This window comes from Cyphomyrmex costatus, unplaced genomic scaffold (genome assembly GCF_001594065.2).
Source record: "Cyphomyrmex costatus isolate MS0001 unplaced genomic scaffold, Ccosl1.0 scaffold367, whole genome shotgun sequence".
NCBI classification, from domain to species: Eukaryota; Metazoa; Arthropoda; class Insecta; order Hymenoptera; family Formicidae; genus Cyphomyrmex; species Cyphomyrmex costatus.
In genome coordinates, this window is record NW_017277851.1 from 27,688 (window position 1) to 45,170 (window position 17,483).

Genomic DNA, 17,483 nt, shown 5'->3' on the forward strand with positions numbered 1-17,483 from the left:
CGAACAGGTGAAATAGCAGCTGTTCGTGTTCCTGCCCTCGACCAGAATGCGCGAACCGCTTCGTAACATCGGCATGGAACGCTCATTTTTAACGAAAGAGAGAAAAGACGATCTGCAACGATTAAAGTAAACTTGAGGTATATTATTTCATTATTATATTTATAATATTCGATACATTTTTATGTACATCGTACTCACTATACACTAGTAATAAAAATTAAAAATTATTTTGTGAAATTCGTGACAATTATATTAATTGTATTGCATAATATAAATCACGATTTTAAGGCGTTGTGTAATAGAAGCGTCGAGATTTATACGCTATGCTGAAAAGAGAACAAGAATGTAATCGATTTCAAGTCGCTGTTACTTAGCGCCAGTATTACGAAATCGGTGCATCGTGATGGATTATTCGAAATCTACGAATGTCGGAACAGATCGCCGTGGTTCAATTCAATTATTTCTTGCATACGACGTTCTCAGAAACAATGATCGCTACGTAGATTCCCTGAGGAGCGATCGATCAAAAACAAGTGCATTGATGTTTATGTAGAAAACCTAGACTGTTGCAAGATTCGGGATTTAGAAAACGTTCGACTTCCCTGATCGCGATGAAACTGTCGCACGATCGCGCGTAATGAAGAGATCTCGATGATTTGGATACGCGTGGAGGGTGAAGAATCTGCTAGACAGAATCTGTTGTTTTTAGGGAACGAGCCATAATACATGAGAAATTAATTTCTGATGTAGCTGGATTCTCTAACGGCGACTGTTCTTATCGTTAATTAGCGACAATCAATAGCAAGGACGAATCTTGGAAAGATACGCGGTTCTCATTTTGGTTAATCACGAGTATAATTTTTGCTACATCCATTTCTACCAATGTAGATTAACTTCAATCTCGATTTAGTTTATCTTTCTGCAATCCTTACGCAGCTAGAAACGGATGAAAAGTAAGTTAAATCAAGATTAAAGTTAATCTGTATTAGTAGAAACGAGTATTTTTGCGATAAAAAGAAATCTCAGGGAATCTTGATGAATTATGAAGGCGTGCTTCTGTTATGATTACATGCGATTTGCCGGATGTTTCGCGAGCGTCACGACGACAATGAGGAGGCTGCGAGAAAGCAATGGCCGCGGTGCGACGTCTGGCAAGGAAGTCTGCGCGGAGGGCGACCGGGAGGCAGCTGTGCCGCGAAGTCGCGCAATCCCGAGAGAGCAAGAGGACCGAGAAGAAAAGGAAAGATGAACAAAGTGCGTAAATGGAAGTTGAACAGAGACAGTTCCGAGATCGGCAGTGCTGTCTCACAGAACGGCCGACATTAGACACAAGTATGAAGATTACTTGTGTAAAGTATAAAGACTACTTACGCTTAAGAGTAGCTTTTCTATTTTTGAACGTTTAGTTTTATCATCTTCGTTAATTAAAACTTACGTTATTAGGAAAAAAAGATAATTCTTGATGACTTAAATTTACAAAAATCTAAAAATGAATGAATACGTTTTTTGTCGTATCATTTAATTTTATTGTTAAGATTAATTAAATTAAAATCAGAACATAGCAAATGGCTGTCTTCAGAAAAATATAAGATAAAAATACAGAAAAGTAGAATAAGATAATATATGCTTATGGAAAGAATGGCTTTCTTGAGATATTCAAAAATATATAACTAGATATTCAGATCTGAAAATATTATAATAATTAATGTTGGACTATCAAAATAATTGCGCAGAACACAAACTAGTTGCTCTTAAATGTTAAAATTTTTTGCAATCGACTGAATATTTTATACATAATTATTTGGACGTTTCAATAAAATTATTTTCAGATCTTTTTAATCCACTTAAATTTTTAGATAATTCAACAAAATTGTATTCTTGTATAATAACAAAAATAAGAGATACCTAATTTATTTAAAAAATATAAAAAGAAGTATAAATAATATAAGATTATTTTTATAAGTTACACTATACCGCTTATAAACATTGACAGTACATTTAATAGTTTTTTTCAGACAAAATCTTTTTATCCAAATCTAGAGATGTTTCAAACATTTTTGAGCAACAGTATACATATACTTCTGAACAAATCGGCTTAATAAAAAAATTTCTCCTGAGGCTTCGGCAATCGCGCGGCGCGAGATGTTAAAATTGCAAAAAAAGTTATCGAAAAGGAGCCTACGGTTTCCGACACTCGAGCGTGCAGTATACACGAGTGCGAGAGAATCGGGTGAATCGACGTATACTCCGAACGTCAGTAAGACAGAGAGAGAGAGAGAGAGAGAGCCCGAGTAAGGAAGAGGCTCGTCCGAGGCGACGGTCGAAAGACAGAGAGATAGAACACGAGCGAGCGTGCGCCGGGGACTGTCATGGAGGCAGATCTCTGCCTGTGGCAGGAGGGTCTCGACCTGCAGTACTCGGGCATTACCTGCCAGCGCGTGAGGCACGCCGGCAGCTGGCCAGTGTCTCCGAAGTCGCGGACTCCGATGGGTCGCGGAGCTTACACGAGTAGTAGTTAGTAGTAGCGCGTGGTGAGCGGTACCAAGAAGCTCGGTACCAAGAGCGTCGCTTGCACGACACGGAGCGAGCGAGAGGATTCGCCGAGTGCGCGTCGCGCCGTGTCGGTGAAGCGGCCAGCCGGAGACGATCCGCGACGACGACGACGACGACGGGGACGACGAGGACGCCGGTGCGGGAGGAGGCGGGAGAGGCGCGAGCGGTCCCAGGAGAGCGACACGTCGCGATACGATCGATCCGTCAAAAGCCGTGCAGTAGCGGCACGCAACCCAAGCGGCGGCTACGCGCGAGACCGCCCGCCCGCTGGCGATGGAGGAAATGTGCTGCTCGTGACGTCACGGAATTCCTCCTCGGTGCTGCTGCTGCTGCTGGAGTAAACGGCCGCGAGCACTTGTCATCGTGCCTTCTTGTTCTCGCGTAGTCGATACTCGCGGATACTCGCGTTCTCTCTCTCGAGGAGAAACCCCCGGAGGAGAGCGAGCGAGAGAGAGAGAGAGAGAGAGAGAAAGAGAGAGAGAGAGAGAGAGAGAGAGAGAGAAGAAGCGCGCGCATTCGGTGTAATAACGACAGTAACGCGTCGGAAACGAAGCGAGAGGAACGAAGTGAGAGAGGAAAGTAAGAAGATAGATAGAGCGAAAAGGAGAGCCGCGGAGGAGCGGTGGAGAACGTGGGCGTTGAGTGATTGTTGTCGGTGCTAGTTTCCATCGGGAGTCATGAGAGACACGAACGATATGATGGAGGACGCCCTGTCGGAGGTACGTAACAATCGGAGATACGTACACAAATCGGCCCGCGCGCCGCGCGGATCTTTAGATTAATTGTGCCGTGCGTGTTTTCGCACCGCGGGGAACAAATTTCTCGTCGCCTCTTGCTTTTTAACGCTTTAAACCTCCGCGGCACAAAGTGATATCGCGGCGCATTTAAATCGCACAGAAAAGGCTGTCGGTAGTGAACGAAGTACCGGATGCTTTTTTTCATTACCGGATTTCTTCACGATTGATTGGAGTCTTGAATTGTGTCATCCTCGAATCATGATTGAATAAATCATGATTGAAAAACTAATTTTAAGTAGTAGATTTTGCTGGAGCTTTTATAGTGGAGATTTATGTCCGTTCCTCTCGATAATATTTTCTACAACTTTTAGAATAGATCTCACTGTGAAAAATTAAATCTCGTCCTTAAATACTGAAAATTGAGCCACTTTTTTCAAGACCGGCTCAATTTTCTCACTCTAGAGTCAGATTCCACTCTAAAGAATTTAGAGAGTATAAGTTTTAGTTTAATCTTTATCTTTTTCTAGTTCTATACGACTTAGAAAAAGGTAAAGAGTGAGTTAAACGGAGATTAAATTTAATCTATATTCGTGGAAATGGACATTAATCACGAAAATTTACGGTAGCTTGAAAGGATGTCATGAATAATAATACTTCTTGGTATCTTCGTGGAGTAGAAATTATTTTCAATTTATCGCTATAAGTAATAGGATATTCTGTAATTTTGAAATATATGGTAAACTTTACGCTGACAGAAAAGTGTTTGGTATTTGGAATTATTATTTTGTGTAGAGAAATAAATTCTATATAGATTACACTGAGAGAAGAAAATGTCCGCTATTTATAATTATAATTGCATAGTAAAATAATTATGGTTAAGAGTTCCTTTTTCAGATATTACTGTTACAATTTTTATATCGATAATAATAATTATTATTGTATAGAACTATTATTTATAGATATTTAAAAGAACATACAGTTGACATGGAAAATAATTATAATTTATAGTCTTTTGTGCCAACTACATGTTTGTTTTAAAATAAATGGTACTATAAATATAATTATTATTCCTAACTTTATAGCGGTAATATCTATAAAATGGTCCTCTAACTATAATTACTTCATCATGCAATTATATAGTCATAAATATCAAACACTTTCTCTTACAGAAATCTAATACTAGTCGATTAAAAACCAGTTAATTATTTATTACGTACTAAATATATTGTTATTCATAGGTTTTAATATTCCAAACAAGTAATTAATTATGTGCCTTTCAGTAATAAATTGGTCAGAATTAGATTTCTCTAAGGATTTCTCTCATATATATAATTATTAACTAAATATTTATTACACTCTACATACATAGAATAATAATTCTGTGTGATATTTTGAAATAAATCTTAATTTATTATTCTGTGTAGGATATTAGTCCAAAGTCCATTTCCACCAGCGTAAATTAATTTTAATTTCAGTTCAACTTGCTCTTCGTCTTTTCGTAGTTCGAAAAATTAGTACGAGATGAACAGTAAGTCAAACCGAGATCAAAGTTAATCCACGTGGAAACGGACATAAATAGATCAAGGTTTATTTAAAATCAGAATGCCTTTTCTATTTTATACACACTGTAATAAATAGATTAAGGTATTAATGTCTCTGCAACGCCGTAAATATGATAACATTGGTTACGAGGATTTCAGTAGTAAACAGATTTCTTAAAAAATTTCTGCTCTCTCTCGACTAATCTAATTACACCGAATTAGACAATATCGACATACGTTTTTCTGTGTCAATTAACAAACACAATAATGCACATTTTACAAAGGGCTTTTATATCATTTTTACAATATCCTTGTATCACGCTTATCTCGAAATTTACTTCTCGCTTTTACTTAAACGTTGAGCGTTAATTTAATATTCATTCGTAATATATTTTTGCTATTTCTCGTTGGGGCGGTATATTCTCGGAAAAATTCCAATTCACCGTCCGATAATCATCTATATTTACGATCGCATCGTGGAATGCATCGCGTGGCTGTAGCGCGACGCGTTCGGCTGCCAAAGTGCACCTGCTCGAAATCGATTGCGAACAGGCGAATCGGTTTTTTATTCGTTCTCCATCGCCGTGGCACGTTCGTTCGTTTTCGGTGCGATTGCGAAATGAATTCTTTTTTTTCCCCCCGCGATATAACGCGAGGATCGATGGATATTCGAATAATCGTGTTCTTTTGCCCCGGTCGCTTTTTTCCATCCGTCTATTAGAGCGACATTCGAGCTTCTATATGGAGACGCGGTGACAAACGCGCGAATTCCGCGCATTCGGTGATTTAAATCTCCATTGAAGCGAAGAGTCCTCTCATCCGCTCGCGACGTAAATAGTTCTGATTCTATCTATATATTCGATTTATGCGCGGAGGACTGCAGAGGTACCCTTTCCTTCCTACTTTTCCCCACTCGACTCGGCGCTTCTCAACCCCGTTGGGGTGTATGTTATCAACGGTAAAAGGGGCGCATCGATTTACACGCTCATCCGTTATTAGCTGCTTTTCATTCGAGACTACGAAATTAGGTACATACATCAATTCCTGCAATGTATAGAAAAATCTTTACTGCGATGTTTTTTTTCTTCCCTTTCTCGCCTTTTGTTATTACGTCCATTGCGGCCCTCTACGATCAGATGTGTGTAATGTAATTTAATGTCTACGAATCTTATAGATCCGCTTTAGATTCTAAACTCTTCCCTCTTGGTTGGCATCTACTTACTTATTTATCTCTCGATTCCAATCTTCTCGCGAGTCATCTCGCTGCGAGTTTTCTCGCTTAAAATTCTATCGAGACGACTCTGGGGTGAATTAGAATTTCAAATTGAATCCTATTGCACGAAGGATGCGCCCTTTTCTGCAGTTAACTGCATTCTCGATGTCTGTGCTTCCTCGAAACTTTCGAAAGAAAGAAAAATTCTCCGCGAGAAGTGCGATCTTGCATAAAATGTAGCAATCACACTCCTCCTGGTGCTTCGTCCCGTTTCTTCGTAGTTTCAACATTTGTATATTGCACGAAGAGAAGAAATCTCGAATTCGTTCCAATGATTCTCTAAAACTTCGATTATCTTTGAAACTTTTTTCATGTTTCTTCTTGTTCGCAACATTTCTCGTCGAATCTCGTTTAACTTAATTTATGGCTTTTTCGATTTTCTTAAAAATGAGAATAGCAAGTTAAATTAAGTTTGTTTTCACGAAAGAAAAATACTTTTATATATTTTATTAGTAATGAGTTTAATATCCTAAACTGTTTTGAATTAGAACTGAATCATCAGAAATTAGAAAGCAAGTTGTCAATTGTATCGAATTAGTTTTATGAGAATATTGTTTTAATCTTGATAAATAAAACCGCAATTAGAATTATATGTATAAAAATATTTGTATATTCAACTATAGTATATTCATGACAATATTCAGAGATTAACTCATCTCGCTTTCAACGGATTGTGTGCGTATGCGACTTGTATTCTCTGATAAAATAAGCGATTCCTTTACGTTGTTTAAATCTCGAAATATACGGCGCTATATTAAATTTTCCGGGAAAAATTCCTTAAGACCTACCCTTACATAATCCTTATAATCCTCATATAATTTTAATATTCTCTTAACATCTATTTTTGTTTCGTGGAGTTTTTTCGAATTTCGAATACCGGCGCGGTATAATCTATAGTGTTTTACGTTCCTACATCTGTCTGCCTGGTAACTAATAAAGAGACGACTGCATCGAAGTAGTCAAACGTGTCCTTTTGCTATGTGCTATACTTACACCTTCATGCATTCTGCCTGCGTTCTATTTATACACAAAAGTCTTGATAAAGACGAGATTGTAGAGAATTCTGGTCGTCTTTTGCAAGAATATGACTTTGAATGGAATCGAAAGAACTGGGAGAGATTGAATGCCCCCTTTAAAATCGCTTTGATTTTCAAGATTTTCTCTAATTATTATTAATCGCTTTCTACTTTCGATCGGGATCATCGAAGATTTAATGAAGTTCAGTTAATCCCGTTTTTTTTTCTGAAGCTTCAATTTTTACACTGTAGTTGTTATCGTATCTTGATATCCTTGAAGGATATTTCAGTAACTTGATGTGCAACTTGTTACGGTTTTTTGCAGGCGATAGTCACACATTCGCGATCACTTGCCTTATCTGCACTAACATGTAAACTTCGTTTACGATCTTTTATTTCTGTCGCGTGTCGCTTACTATGTTGCGATGCAAATTAATTAGATGAGTTGGTAATCTGTGCGAGACAGAGCTGCTGCGGTGCACCTTGCAAAAGAAAGATAAATTGCGAGTTATCGTTACTTATTTCAAAATTTGCATGCCATTTTGGATAACTTAAACGAGAACAACTTAAACGAGAACAACTTGAACGAGATAAAAATTTCTTTTACATGGAAGGACAAGAAAATCAATTCACATATATCAACTTATCTAATCGAATTGTACTTCCACTTAATATTTTACCCGAATGAAAAATAAATTTATATCCGATGATGCAGATCGATCATCTGACTTGTGATTTATATTTACCCACAGATGATTCATTTTTTTTTTAATATTTGACAGATATTAAAAATGTAAAAATAAAAAAACCCGTACTATATACCTATAATTACATAGAACGACGTTAGTTTTCAAGAAAATGAGTTAGTTTTTACATAAAATATGGAAAACAAAGCATGTCATTACACAAAGCTCAATAATAAATAGTTTTTGAACTATGGTGTGTTAAAAGATGTAAAACTTGTGCTTATAGAGGACTTTTGATATATTATAGCTCAAAAACTGTTCATTATTCAGTCTTGTGTCTACAATACCTTTTGTTCATTGTATTATGTACATAAAAAGAATTAATTTCATAGGGATTTAATTTTTCACATATATATATAATTAGTGCGATCATTTCTTTTCCATTATCTTTATTATTTAAAAATTAAATAAAATTACATATGAAGCAAATAAATATTTTAAAATTTTGATAATAAAGGCTGAAAAATATATATAGGTGACAAAAAATTATAAAGTTAAATAATTTATAGATTAGAGGATATTTAGTTTTGCTTCGCGAGTGCTAAATCAATATTAATCTTAAACTTGAAATATATTATTCAATAGATTATTATAATTCATTATTTCACTGATAAAATCGGGCGTGCCTACAATTCGTTAAAGTAAACTCGCGTTTTACTTGCGATCGATAGTCCAAATACAATATTATGTAACTATTACGAAAGGCTTTCGCCGCGTGCTCGGAAGTTTGCGTGTATCATTTGTATTTAAACGTACTTACTCTTTCGTTTCTTTCTGTGATGACGATAGCTCGAATCCATAGCTAATTCAGCCAAAAATATAAATTTTGAGTCATGCGAGATTTGCATATAAGTATTATATTAGCCGAGTATGATTCAGCTCGGTATCTGGCAACTTGCACCGGAATTATGCCACGTACTCGAAACGGTCCATTCACCTTTATGAGACGAAAACTTGGAATCGTAAGGAAGGTGATTCTAAAATCTATTTTCACTCCTTCGCGTATCGATTAAAGCGTACTTTGCGTTTCAGTCGCCTCGATTATACGGAATAATACGAATGCGAAGAGTCGAACGTGGAATATGCATGCGAGTTTTATTGCATCGACTTATTCGTAGAAGTTTAAGTAGAAAAGATATTAACGACGAGATATTATTTATAGCTTTCGTGTTTGCCGCATTTTAACCTTCCACGGATTCGAGTCCGTTATTTCTCGATAATCCGTAGAAAGTATTAAAGAAGGAAATTTACAATAATCTCTCGTTTGCATATAGTCGATCTACATCGGGTCTGCCCCTAATTTGGTGAAAACGAATATTATGGTGAAGATTAGTCTCACGATCGAACGTATCAAGCTCGTTTTAATTCAATACATTTCCATAACAAGGCAATTAGTTGCGAAAGACTGTGAATAAATCGATTCCGGTTATGGTCACAACTCATTAAGGCTGTTTTCTGTAATGACGATAATTAGCACGCGACAAGCAAAACGAAATCGGAAGTGACCTCGCGTTTCTTAATATTTTTAGTATAGTTTCTGATCGTAATCACTGTTAGAATAAATAAAAGTGGAAATTTATGTAATATACATTGATGTATACGGAGTGATAATTTATGCATTAACAGCATTGCTATAATTTTGTCGTTAAAATTGTAAATGCTGCAACGTCATTCCTTATATATTTTAATAGCACTTGTATGAAGTTAGCTCTCAACTAAAAAAGTTCTATCACTCGTTCGATTGCTCATCATTTGCATATGTATGCAAATTTCGAATTTTTGTTTACACATTTCCAGTAAAAAGGTTATTCAAAAAAACAATTTTAAGTCAACTTTACATTAGCCTACTAGGAGTAAATTAGATCGAAATAGTCTCAATCGATAGATTTTCATTTGTACATTTTGAAATAGGCTGATTTTTCGTTTGCAGATCTTTAGTTAAAAGGTTATTAATAATCAAAATTTAGAGAAGTGTTCGAAATGTGCATAAAAAAAAAATTGAGCCATGGAATAAGCTATGAAAGTTAATGTTTTGTGAAGTTGGAGGGGAGGCTAACTTCACACAGATCCTAATAACTTCTCTATAAATGAAAAATATTAATTATATTCATCTTATATATTTACTTTGTTATACACAAATTATATTTTACATATATTGTACTTTATCATAGTTTACTTCGTAGCTTATCATTGCTTGTTATAGCTTACGTGACATATTAAAAGTCTACTTAGGTGAAAATTGCGATCAATCGTCATTATGTCGGTAGTTATTTGATCCGTGTGTTTACTGGCGATCATCGTTAATGTTTCTTTCATTCTTTTTCGATGCAATTGCTGCTCTTATGTTCTCGTCATAACCGGCGACATGATCATTTTAACCCATTCGGAAACTTTCTCCGTGTTTTCGCTTTCACCGGTCTAAGGGAATTCACTGTGGTATGTTCGAGTGGCAAGATTGATTTATCTCTATCCATTCATCACAGAAAAACTTTTCTACAATTCTTTTACTTATTTACGAGCCCTTCTGTATAACTTCAGTATCTTTTAAATTTTAGACAGAGACAGACATTTTAAGAGGCAAATGGATAACACAGACACCTTTTTACACAAAACACAATGCAATACAATTACTATTCCTGCTGTCTTTTTTATTTATTGCCAGTAATTGCCAATGATGTTTTATAACATATAGTTTATTTACCAATTGAAACTAACTAATAGCTCTTTAAGTTACAGTCTAAAAATAATAAATGTCCAAAATTTTATAAAAAAAGCAAGTTTGTCCGAAAATTTATTTTTTTTTGCTGGTCGATAGTAAGATCGTTAAGAAAAGATTGAAATTTGAATAATGTTATTATTGTATGTATGGATTATCAATTTTTCTCATGCGTGTCGTGCAAGACGTAGATGAAAATCTAAATAATGACCATTTCGTTATAAATATAAACATGGCCGGAGACGCTACTGCGTCTCCTGATATAAATTCTATTGAGAGAAACGGCCAAGAGAGAGAGAGAGAGAGAGAGAGTTATCTATCATTTATCAAAATATTTATGAGATATTAAATGTATATACAAAGAGTAAAAAGAGAGGGAAGAAAAAGATAGCATATAATATTAATAATATATAAATATATGGTACTGTTTTAGAATAAATGTTTTTTAATAGGTAATGTAATATAAATATCCTTCTCTGTGTCTTTCTCTCTCTCTGAATATATTTATTTTAAAAATTATATTTCTAAAATTTATTGAGAAATATATAAAAAAAGTATTTTGTATTGTAATTCTACAACTTATAATTTATAATTCTGGCATCAAAGAGCTTGTCATCGACGAGAGAAATCGTCACGATCGCATTATCGTAGACGGTAATTATTTCGGGGAAAGCTTTTCTCGAAGAAATTGCCGCTAACAGCGCTTATTCCTTGCGAATTAAAAAATTTAGTGGTAAATTGACGGCTTGGAGACTACTCGGAGTGTCATTAATGTAGCATTGCACAAAAGTTACATAAATAACGGCATTAATAATTCTGATTCAAATTACAGTAATCATAACATATATTAAATTCTTGTTTTAAATTAACGGTTTACGTCAAATTTGAAGGCCCTTTGAAAGTTTTAAAATAAAATTTTGCGTTTGCTACACATATATATATATATATATACATATATCCAATTAATTATTATATTCTGACAAATATTTTAGTTATATATTGTTAGTTATATATTATTTTAGTTATATATTGTTACCTTTTAACATTTGTTTTATTTATATATAAAATGAGCATATAATCTCATTAAAGCTAATGTATATTAAATTAAGATATATTTTATTCATTCAATTTTTATTTCATTTAGCTCTTTAAGCTTGACATTTATTACATAATTCATAGATACAATAGAGTTTTCTTTTTCTTTGTATTGTCTATTTTCCCTCTCCTTTGTATTCTGTGTGCAGGACACGATGATGGATTGTGGAGGAGATAGCGGGGAAGATAGCGGAGGATTGGAAGACTTCGTCAACTTATCCACTAACATCACGGATAATTCGCGTACAATACAAGGTAATTTATTTATTGTATTATATATACATCTTTTGTAGATCTAAATATTATTTATGCGTTACAAATATTAGTGCTTAGATATCTGAGTAATTATAAGAATAATTAATTAAAAATCTAAATTATTTTCAAAATTTTAAGAGAATTAAAAAAATATTTAAAAAAGTATTTTTATTTCTCGGTTGAGGTTTGCATGCAAATAACAGTAATGTATATATTGTATGTGGATCTTATAATCGACGAGAAGATGTAATATGCAAATTTCAATGGAAACATCGATTACGTTTACGTAGCATGTTAATTTTTTAATGTGATTTTTTTGAAATTTATATTATTGTTCAATTACGATAAAATTGTGATAAAACATGTATACTGTTTCGCTATTTTTATCATATATCTTTGTCTCCTATTTTTGTGAAATTGTTTTTCGAAATACGGAACAAAAGTTGATCCATGAACACGATGGTTTTTCTTTAAAATTTAAAGAAAATATTTTACGACATCGTATATAAGGGTATATTTGTCGTAGAAAGAAAGTTTCTCGCGCTCTAAAAAATCCTCACATTTCAATGAAAACGTCACTAGTATTTCCTATATGTTCTATAATAATGTTGGACCCTATCATCTTTTTTTAACAACTTTTTTAGAACGTAGCAAAGTAATTTTTGTTTCTTTACAGTTTGTCGTCGTGAAAATGTTCCGTGAACAAAATTATTATAAATATATATGATTGTAAATTTTTTATTTAGTTTATTTTAAAAAATTTTGTGTAACATTAAATTAATTATTATAATAATACATAAATAATAAATATTAACGTCTTATTAGCAATTTTTAGAAGAAAAATGTAAATTCTACAACAATTATTTCTTTTTTTTTTTTTTTTTTTTAGAAAAAAGACTTTAACAGCTTATATTTTTCACTTAATATCTTTGTGTAAACAAAAGTTTGTTTCTTGATTATAACGGTTTATTCGTACAGTCTAATTAGTTTACTAAATTGAGAGATTTTCAAGACGATAAAATGATTCGCCAGAATAGGAGCGCAATATTCAAGTCGTCTCGATTAAAACTTTTAATAAGGTGCAAATGACGTAGATACCTTCTGTAATAGCATAACACTGCAAAACTTTGTACTCGTATTTATTCGTAAAGTGGTACGCGCGAGTGAGCCATTAAAATTTATTAGGTCGACGTCATTAATCACGGGGAATATAAGTTAGGTAGTGTTCGCTAGGAGAATAGCTTTGCGTTGCCGCTTATACTGCAGCTCGGCCGATCTTCTCCTGAAATATGAATTCTCTATGCTAATGTTGGCTTTCTGTATACGTACAGCTACAAGAATTTCTATTCGCCAACAAGAATTATGGCCTTCCTTCGTCAGAGCAATTTCAGGCGATATCACTAAACGATATAGATTATAATGTAACTCCAAAATGTACGTAAACAAATTTATGATCATCGCGACGCCGATTGATTGGCTGCGATAAAAGTCGATCTGCGTATAATTTAAATCACAATGTGCCACATCATTATTGACGATCGAGAATAATAATTTTATAGTAGAATATTATAAATTGCACTGTTTATTCATGCATAAAATACACAAATAATTTTGTTATTTAAAGATAATTTTAAACGTCAGATATGAAATATTTTATACAGTTAACAGAGAATATTTTATACATTTTATAAATTATAGAATATTTAATAAATTTTATAAATTATTAGAATATAAAAAGACGCTTTGATAGATCATTATAATAATCGGTGCATATTCTTGATATATAATATTATAGAATTTACGATAAATATATATATATATGTTATTACAATTTATATTTAGATCTACATTTTACTTAATACTTTAGGGGTAGAAACAAATGGTTTGTTCGTTAAGTACCTTTCAGTCCCTTTAAATCGTCGCTTAACCTAACCCAACCTAAGCTAGACCTTACCACATCCCGCAGACTATAGGAACAGGACATTTAAATGTGGGTATCCCTGTGGGAACGTCCGGCACAGAGAGTCGCATTGATGCCTCCCGAAGAGGGAGAGAGAAAGAAATGTTTGTCCGAAAAAAAGAAGAATCAACGAACTCGCTCTCGTGACTGGTCCAGACTTTTCTATTATCGTCAAGAAAAAGAAAAGAACAAGTATGATGGTCGTAATATACTCTTGTCAGTTTGAAAAAACTGTTGATCAACTACCCTCGTGACGTTGAAGAAAGAATACAGGAATAATGAAGAGGGTAGATAATTTTGCCTGAATACTTTTTCCTAATTTTTTTCGATTTTTTCACTTGCGTTAATTTGAATTACTACTAAATAAAATAATTAATTTGTACGTTTTGTTCATTGATATATTCAACTACTATTTTTTACATAAAATTTTCATATAATCGTGTTTTAAATTTTACATAACGTCTTTTCATTATTTTTTAATTTTTAGTATCGATATTTATTATATTAATCATATTGCATTTTTTATACACACAATACGTACATTTTAAAATTGAACTAATTCTTTTTAAATATGTTTCTTCATTTTGTATAATTATATATAACGTTAATAAGGTTAATCCGTTAAGTTCTTTTATTTGAATCCCGCGGCTGAACGTACTCTTAATCGATTGCCACTTTTCGATCAAAATCGCTCCCGTTCCCAGGAACAGGTATCTCAAAGTTACCCTCGCCGGAGAAACGACCTTTCCGCTCTCGCGGTGGTGTGCGAACGGCGAGTAACGCACACGTACGGTACCGATGCAACGAATCATATTATGACACCACCACACACGGACGAGGGAGATGAGAAAGCGGAGAGGACTCGTGCGAAATGCGGCGATTCGCAGAGCGGATGCGACAGGGTGTGGGTTTCGGGCGACAGGTAGTTCCCGTGGGACGTTTATGGGGCAGGATTCCCACAGGACCGCAAAACCGGGCCGTCGGCCTCATTGCGGCGAGCTACTCATCGAATCGCGGTCCGGTTGTTACAATAATGCACTCTCCCGGTCATTGTCGTCGATTCAACGCGAGAGCCCGCCGCATGCCTTTATCGCATGCAATGCACGTCTGCGACGTCTTGTCTTTTTCGGGAGAATCTCAATGGGCGTCTGGCGACTTAACGAGATTCACAGTGGATTACCATTCGCAGAATTCAACTTTTTTGTTCGTCTGCGAAATATTTATACAATATCAAAAGAGCACTGGTAATCCAATCTCAAGTTAAAAATAGCATTTTGTTACTTTTAACTTTCACGTCGAAATATAAATTAATTCATTTCTGTGTTTAGTTTCCAAGTAAACAACGCCCATATTAAACTATGCACTTAGTATATATAAGTAATAAACTAAATTTGAGTTAAATTGAATATACAGTTTCTTAAGTTAAATTATTTAACTCTATTGTTTTAATTAAATTAACGACGTACGACGATCTATAGAAGTGATTAAAAATAACTCAAATTGGATGCACAAGTTTTAATATTATAAATTTAAGACTGTACATTGATTCAACAATTGGAATTTACAAAACTTTTGAAGATATAAATCCTATTGTTATATTGATATACATTAATTTATTACTAATTTTTAATTCCGATTTTGTTTCATCTGCATCTTCCCAAAATCAATATTGCTGTTAATTTCATCAAAGGATACCCTTACAAAATCGGTTCTTTCCTTTGTTAAAAATTCTTCGAGTCAATCTTCTCGCATTAACAGATAATCTAGGCCGTTTGCAACCTGCGTAGATGCCGCCGAACGGTTACTGACCTTGTTAGGCATGGACGAGGATGAGGAGGACCTTCTGTCGTCGGAGGAGGATGAGGGTGTTGAGGTAGACATCGACGAGCTCGAGGAAGACGATGAGGAAACGAATAATACCAAATTATTACATCAACTCGCAGCCTCTTTAGCCCAGGAACTCAAATATTCCCAAAAACAGTCCTCGAGTAGCAGAGCAGCGTATCAAGATCAGAGTACGATGCACAACGTGGAGATGGTGCAGGATACGAGTTATCTTGGCCGTGGTTGCCTTCAGGACCAAGTGGATCATCCGAAAACGTCTGTCCGTCAAGACAACTTCGGTCACGACGATCTTGACTTTTTTGACGATCTCGACGAGCAAAACGCGAACTTCACAAAATTTACAAATTTTGGAAACTTCCGTCAGGAACCACACGGTCGAACCCTTGATTCTTCGAGTTTAGATCATCGCCTATGGACGGACGATTCAGCAGCCACGCAGATCGCCGGAAAGTCTTTCAGCAACCAGCAGGAGCAGAATTCCGATTCCTGGACGGCAGGATGGGACGCTTGCGCCACCGAGGCACTCCGATATCTCGTCGAAGACGAGGGTCTACCGCTTCATCATCCTACGGTTATCGCCATGAAAAATCACCTAGATCTGCAGAGGGAAAGGGCGTTCGTTCAATACACCGCATATACGGACAACAAGTCGCAAGACATGAGTCTGCTCCTGGATTGATGAGGCTCTAGCATTAAGGTAGAGAGCGATTAAATTTATTTCTTGCGACGTATCTCGTTGAAGAACTTTCGAGAGAGAGAAATCTGAGATAAATTAATCTTGTTATTTAAATAAAGAGTGTGCGTAAAAACATGGCATGTTGTGAAATCGTTTACGCAAGACGCTTCGCTTATTTACATTTTTCTTCCTTTGAAGAAAAATTATACTTTTTTTTGAATCATAAAGATTCATTTTGTACCATAAATAATTCGATTATTATCTGCTTTTCTTGGTTTTGCTACTTTCTTACATTGCCGAGAGACGATTAATTGGACAATTCATTATATTTGTTGAAACATTGCGTTGATTGTTAGACGTACCTGCATTCTAACCGAAGCATTAATTTGACTCCTGCTCGCAGACGTCGCGAGTTGGTTTTATCTTTCGACGATTGTAATATTGAATAAAAGCGTTCATACGCTGGATCGACATGAACGCCGTTTTTTTTTCTTTTTGTAACGAGATGTTCGAAACTTTGAAATTCGTCAACGTGAACGTCTTAATCAAGAATTATAAAGCATTAAAAGAAACTATTTCTAGCAGTTTTAGAATCATCGAACTGTAGAGAAACGTCCGGCGAATCACAACTAGATTATTCCTAAAACAAATTCCTAGGTTAGCCTATCGTAAATAAAAAGATGATCGAAGGAATTAATTTACGATAAGCGGGATAATAGAAAAAAGAAAAAAAAATATTAAATACTTGGTACAAGAAAGAAGTGAGATAAGCATTAGTGATCGCCGACAGAATATTGTAGAATTTTTTCAATTGTTATCGAATGACATTTTTCAATATACGCCCGAAATTACGTTAATTTATAATAAAAAGAAAATATTAACAATTATTTATTATAACAATTATTAAATCAGGAAATGATTTTTCTCTTAAGTGACTTAGAAGTGTCGATTTTTCGAATTGTTGCATTTTGTCGGCGATTATACGCGAAACGATTTTTAATCGGACCGTATACGAAGAAATTGGCTACAATGTCGACAATAGAAAAGGAAAACGTGTTTTAGCCCCGAAA

General features: G+C 34.8%; 1 protein-coding gene across 1 annotated transcript; it reads left to right on the forward strand.

Annotated features, from left to right (window-relative positions):
* Positions 1 to 2,447: 2,447 nt before the first annotated feature.
* LOC108776659 (uncharacterized) lies at positions 2,448 to 17,254 on the forward strand. Its single transcript, XM_018543345.1, has 3 exons — positions 2,448 to 3,272; positions 11,827 to 11,932; positions 15,680 to 17,254. Exons 1-3 carry the CDS (start codon positions 3,231 to 3,233, stop codon positions 16,414 to 16,416), a joined length of 885 nt encoding a protein of 294 aa, XP_018398847.1. The 5' UTR covers positions 2,448 to 3,230; the 3' UTR covers positions 16,417 to 17,254.
* The last annotated feature ends 229 nt before the right edge of the window (positions 17,255 to 17,483 follow it).

What these genes read in the sequence shown, in the direction of transcription:
- LOC108776659 (XM_018543345.1), top strand. Translation starts at nt 3,231, where the DNA reads ATGAGAGACACGAACGATATGATGGAGGACGCCCTGTCGGAG. An exon ending in TGGAGGACGCCCTGTCGGAG is followed by an intron (nt 3,273 to 11,826) that starts GTACGTAACAAT and finishes TTCTGTGTGCAG; the next exon opens with GACACGATGATGGATTGTGG. An exon ending in TAATTCGCGTACAATACAAG is followed by an intron (nt 11,933 to 15,679) that starts GTAATTTATTTA and finishes CAACCTGCGTAG; the next exon opens with ATGCCGCCGAACGGTTACTG.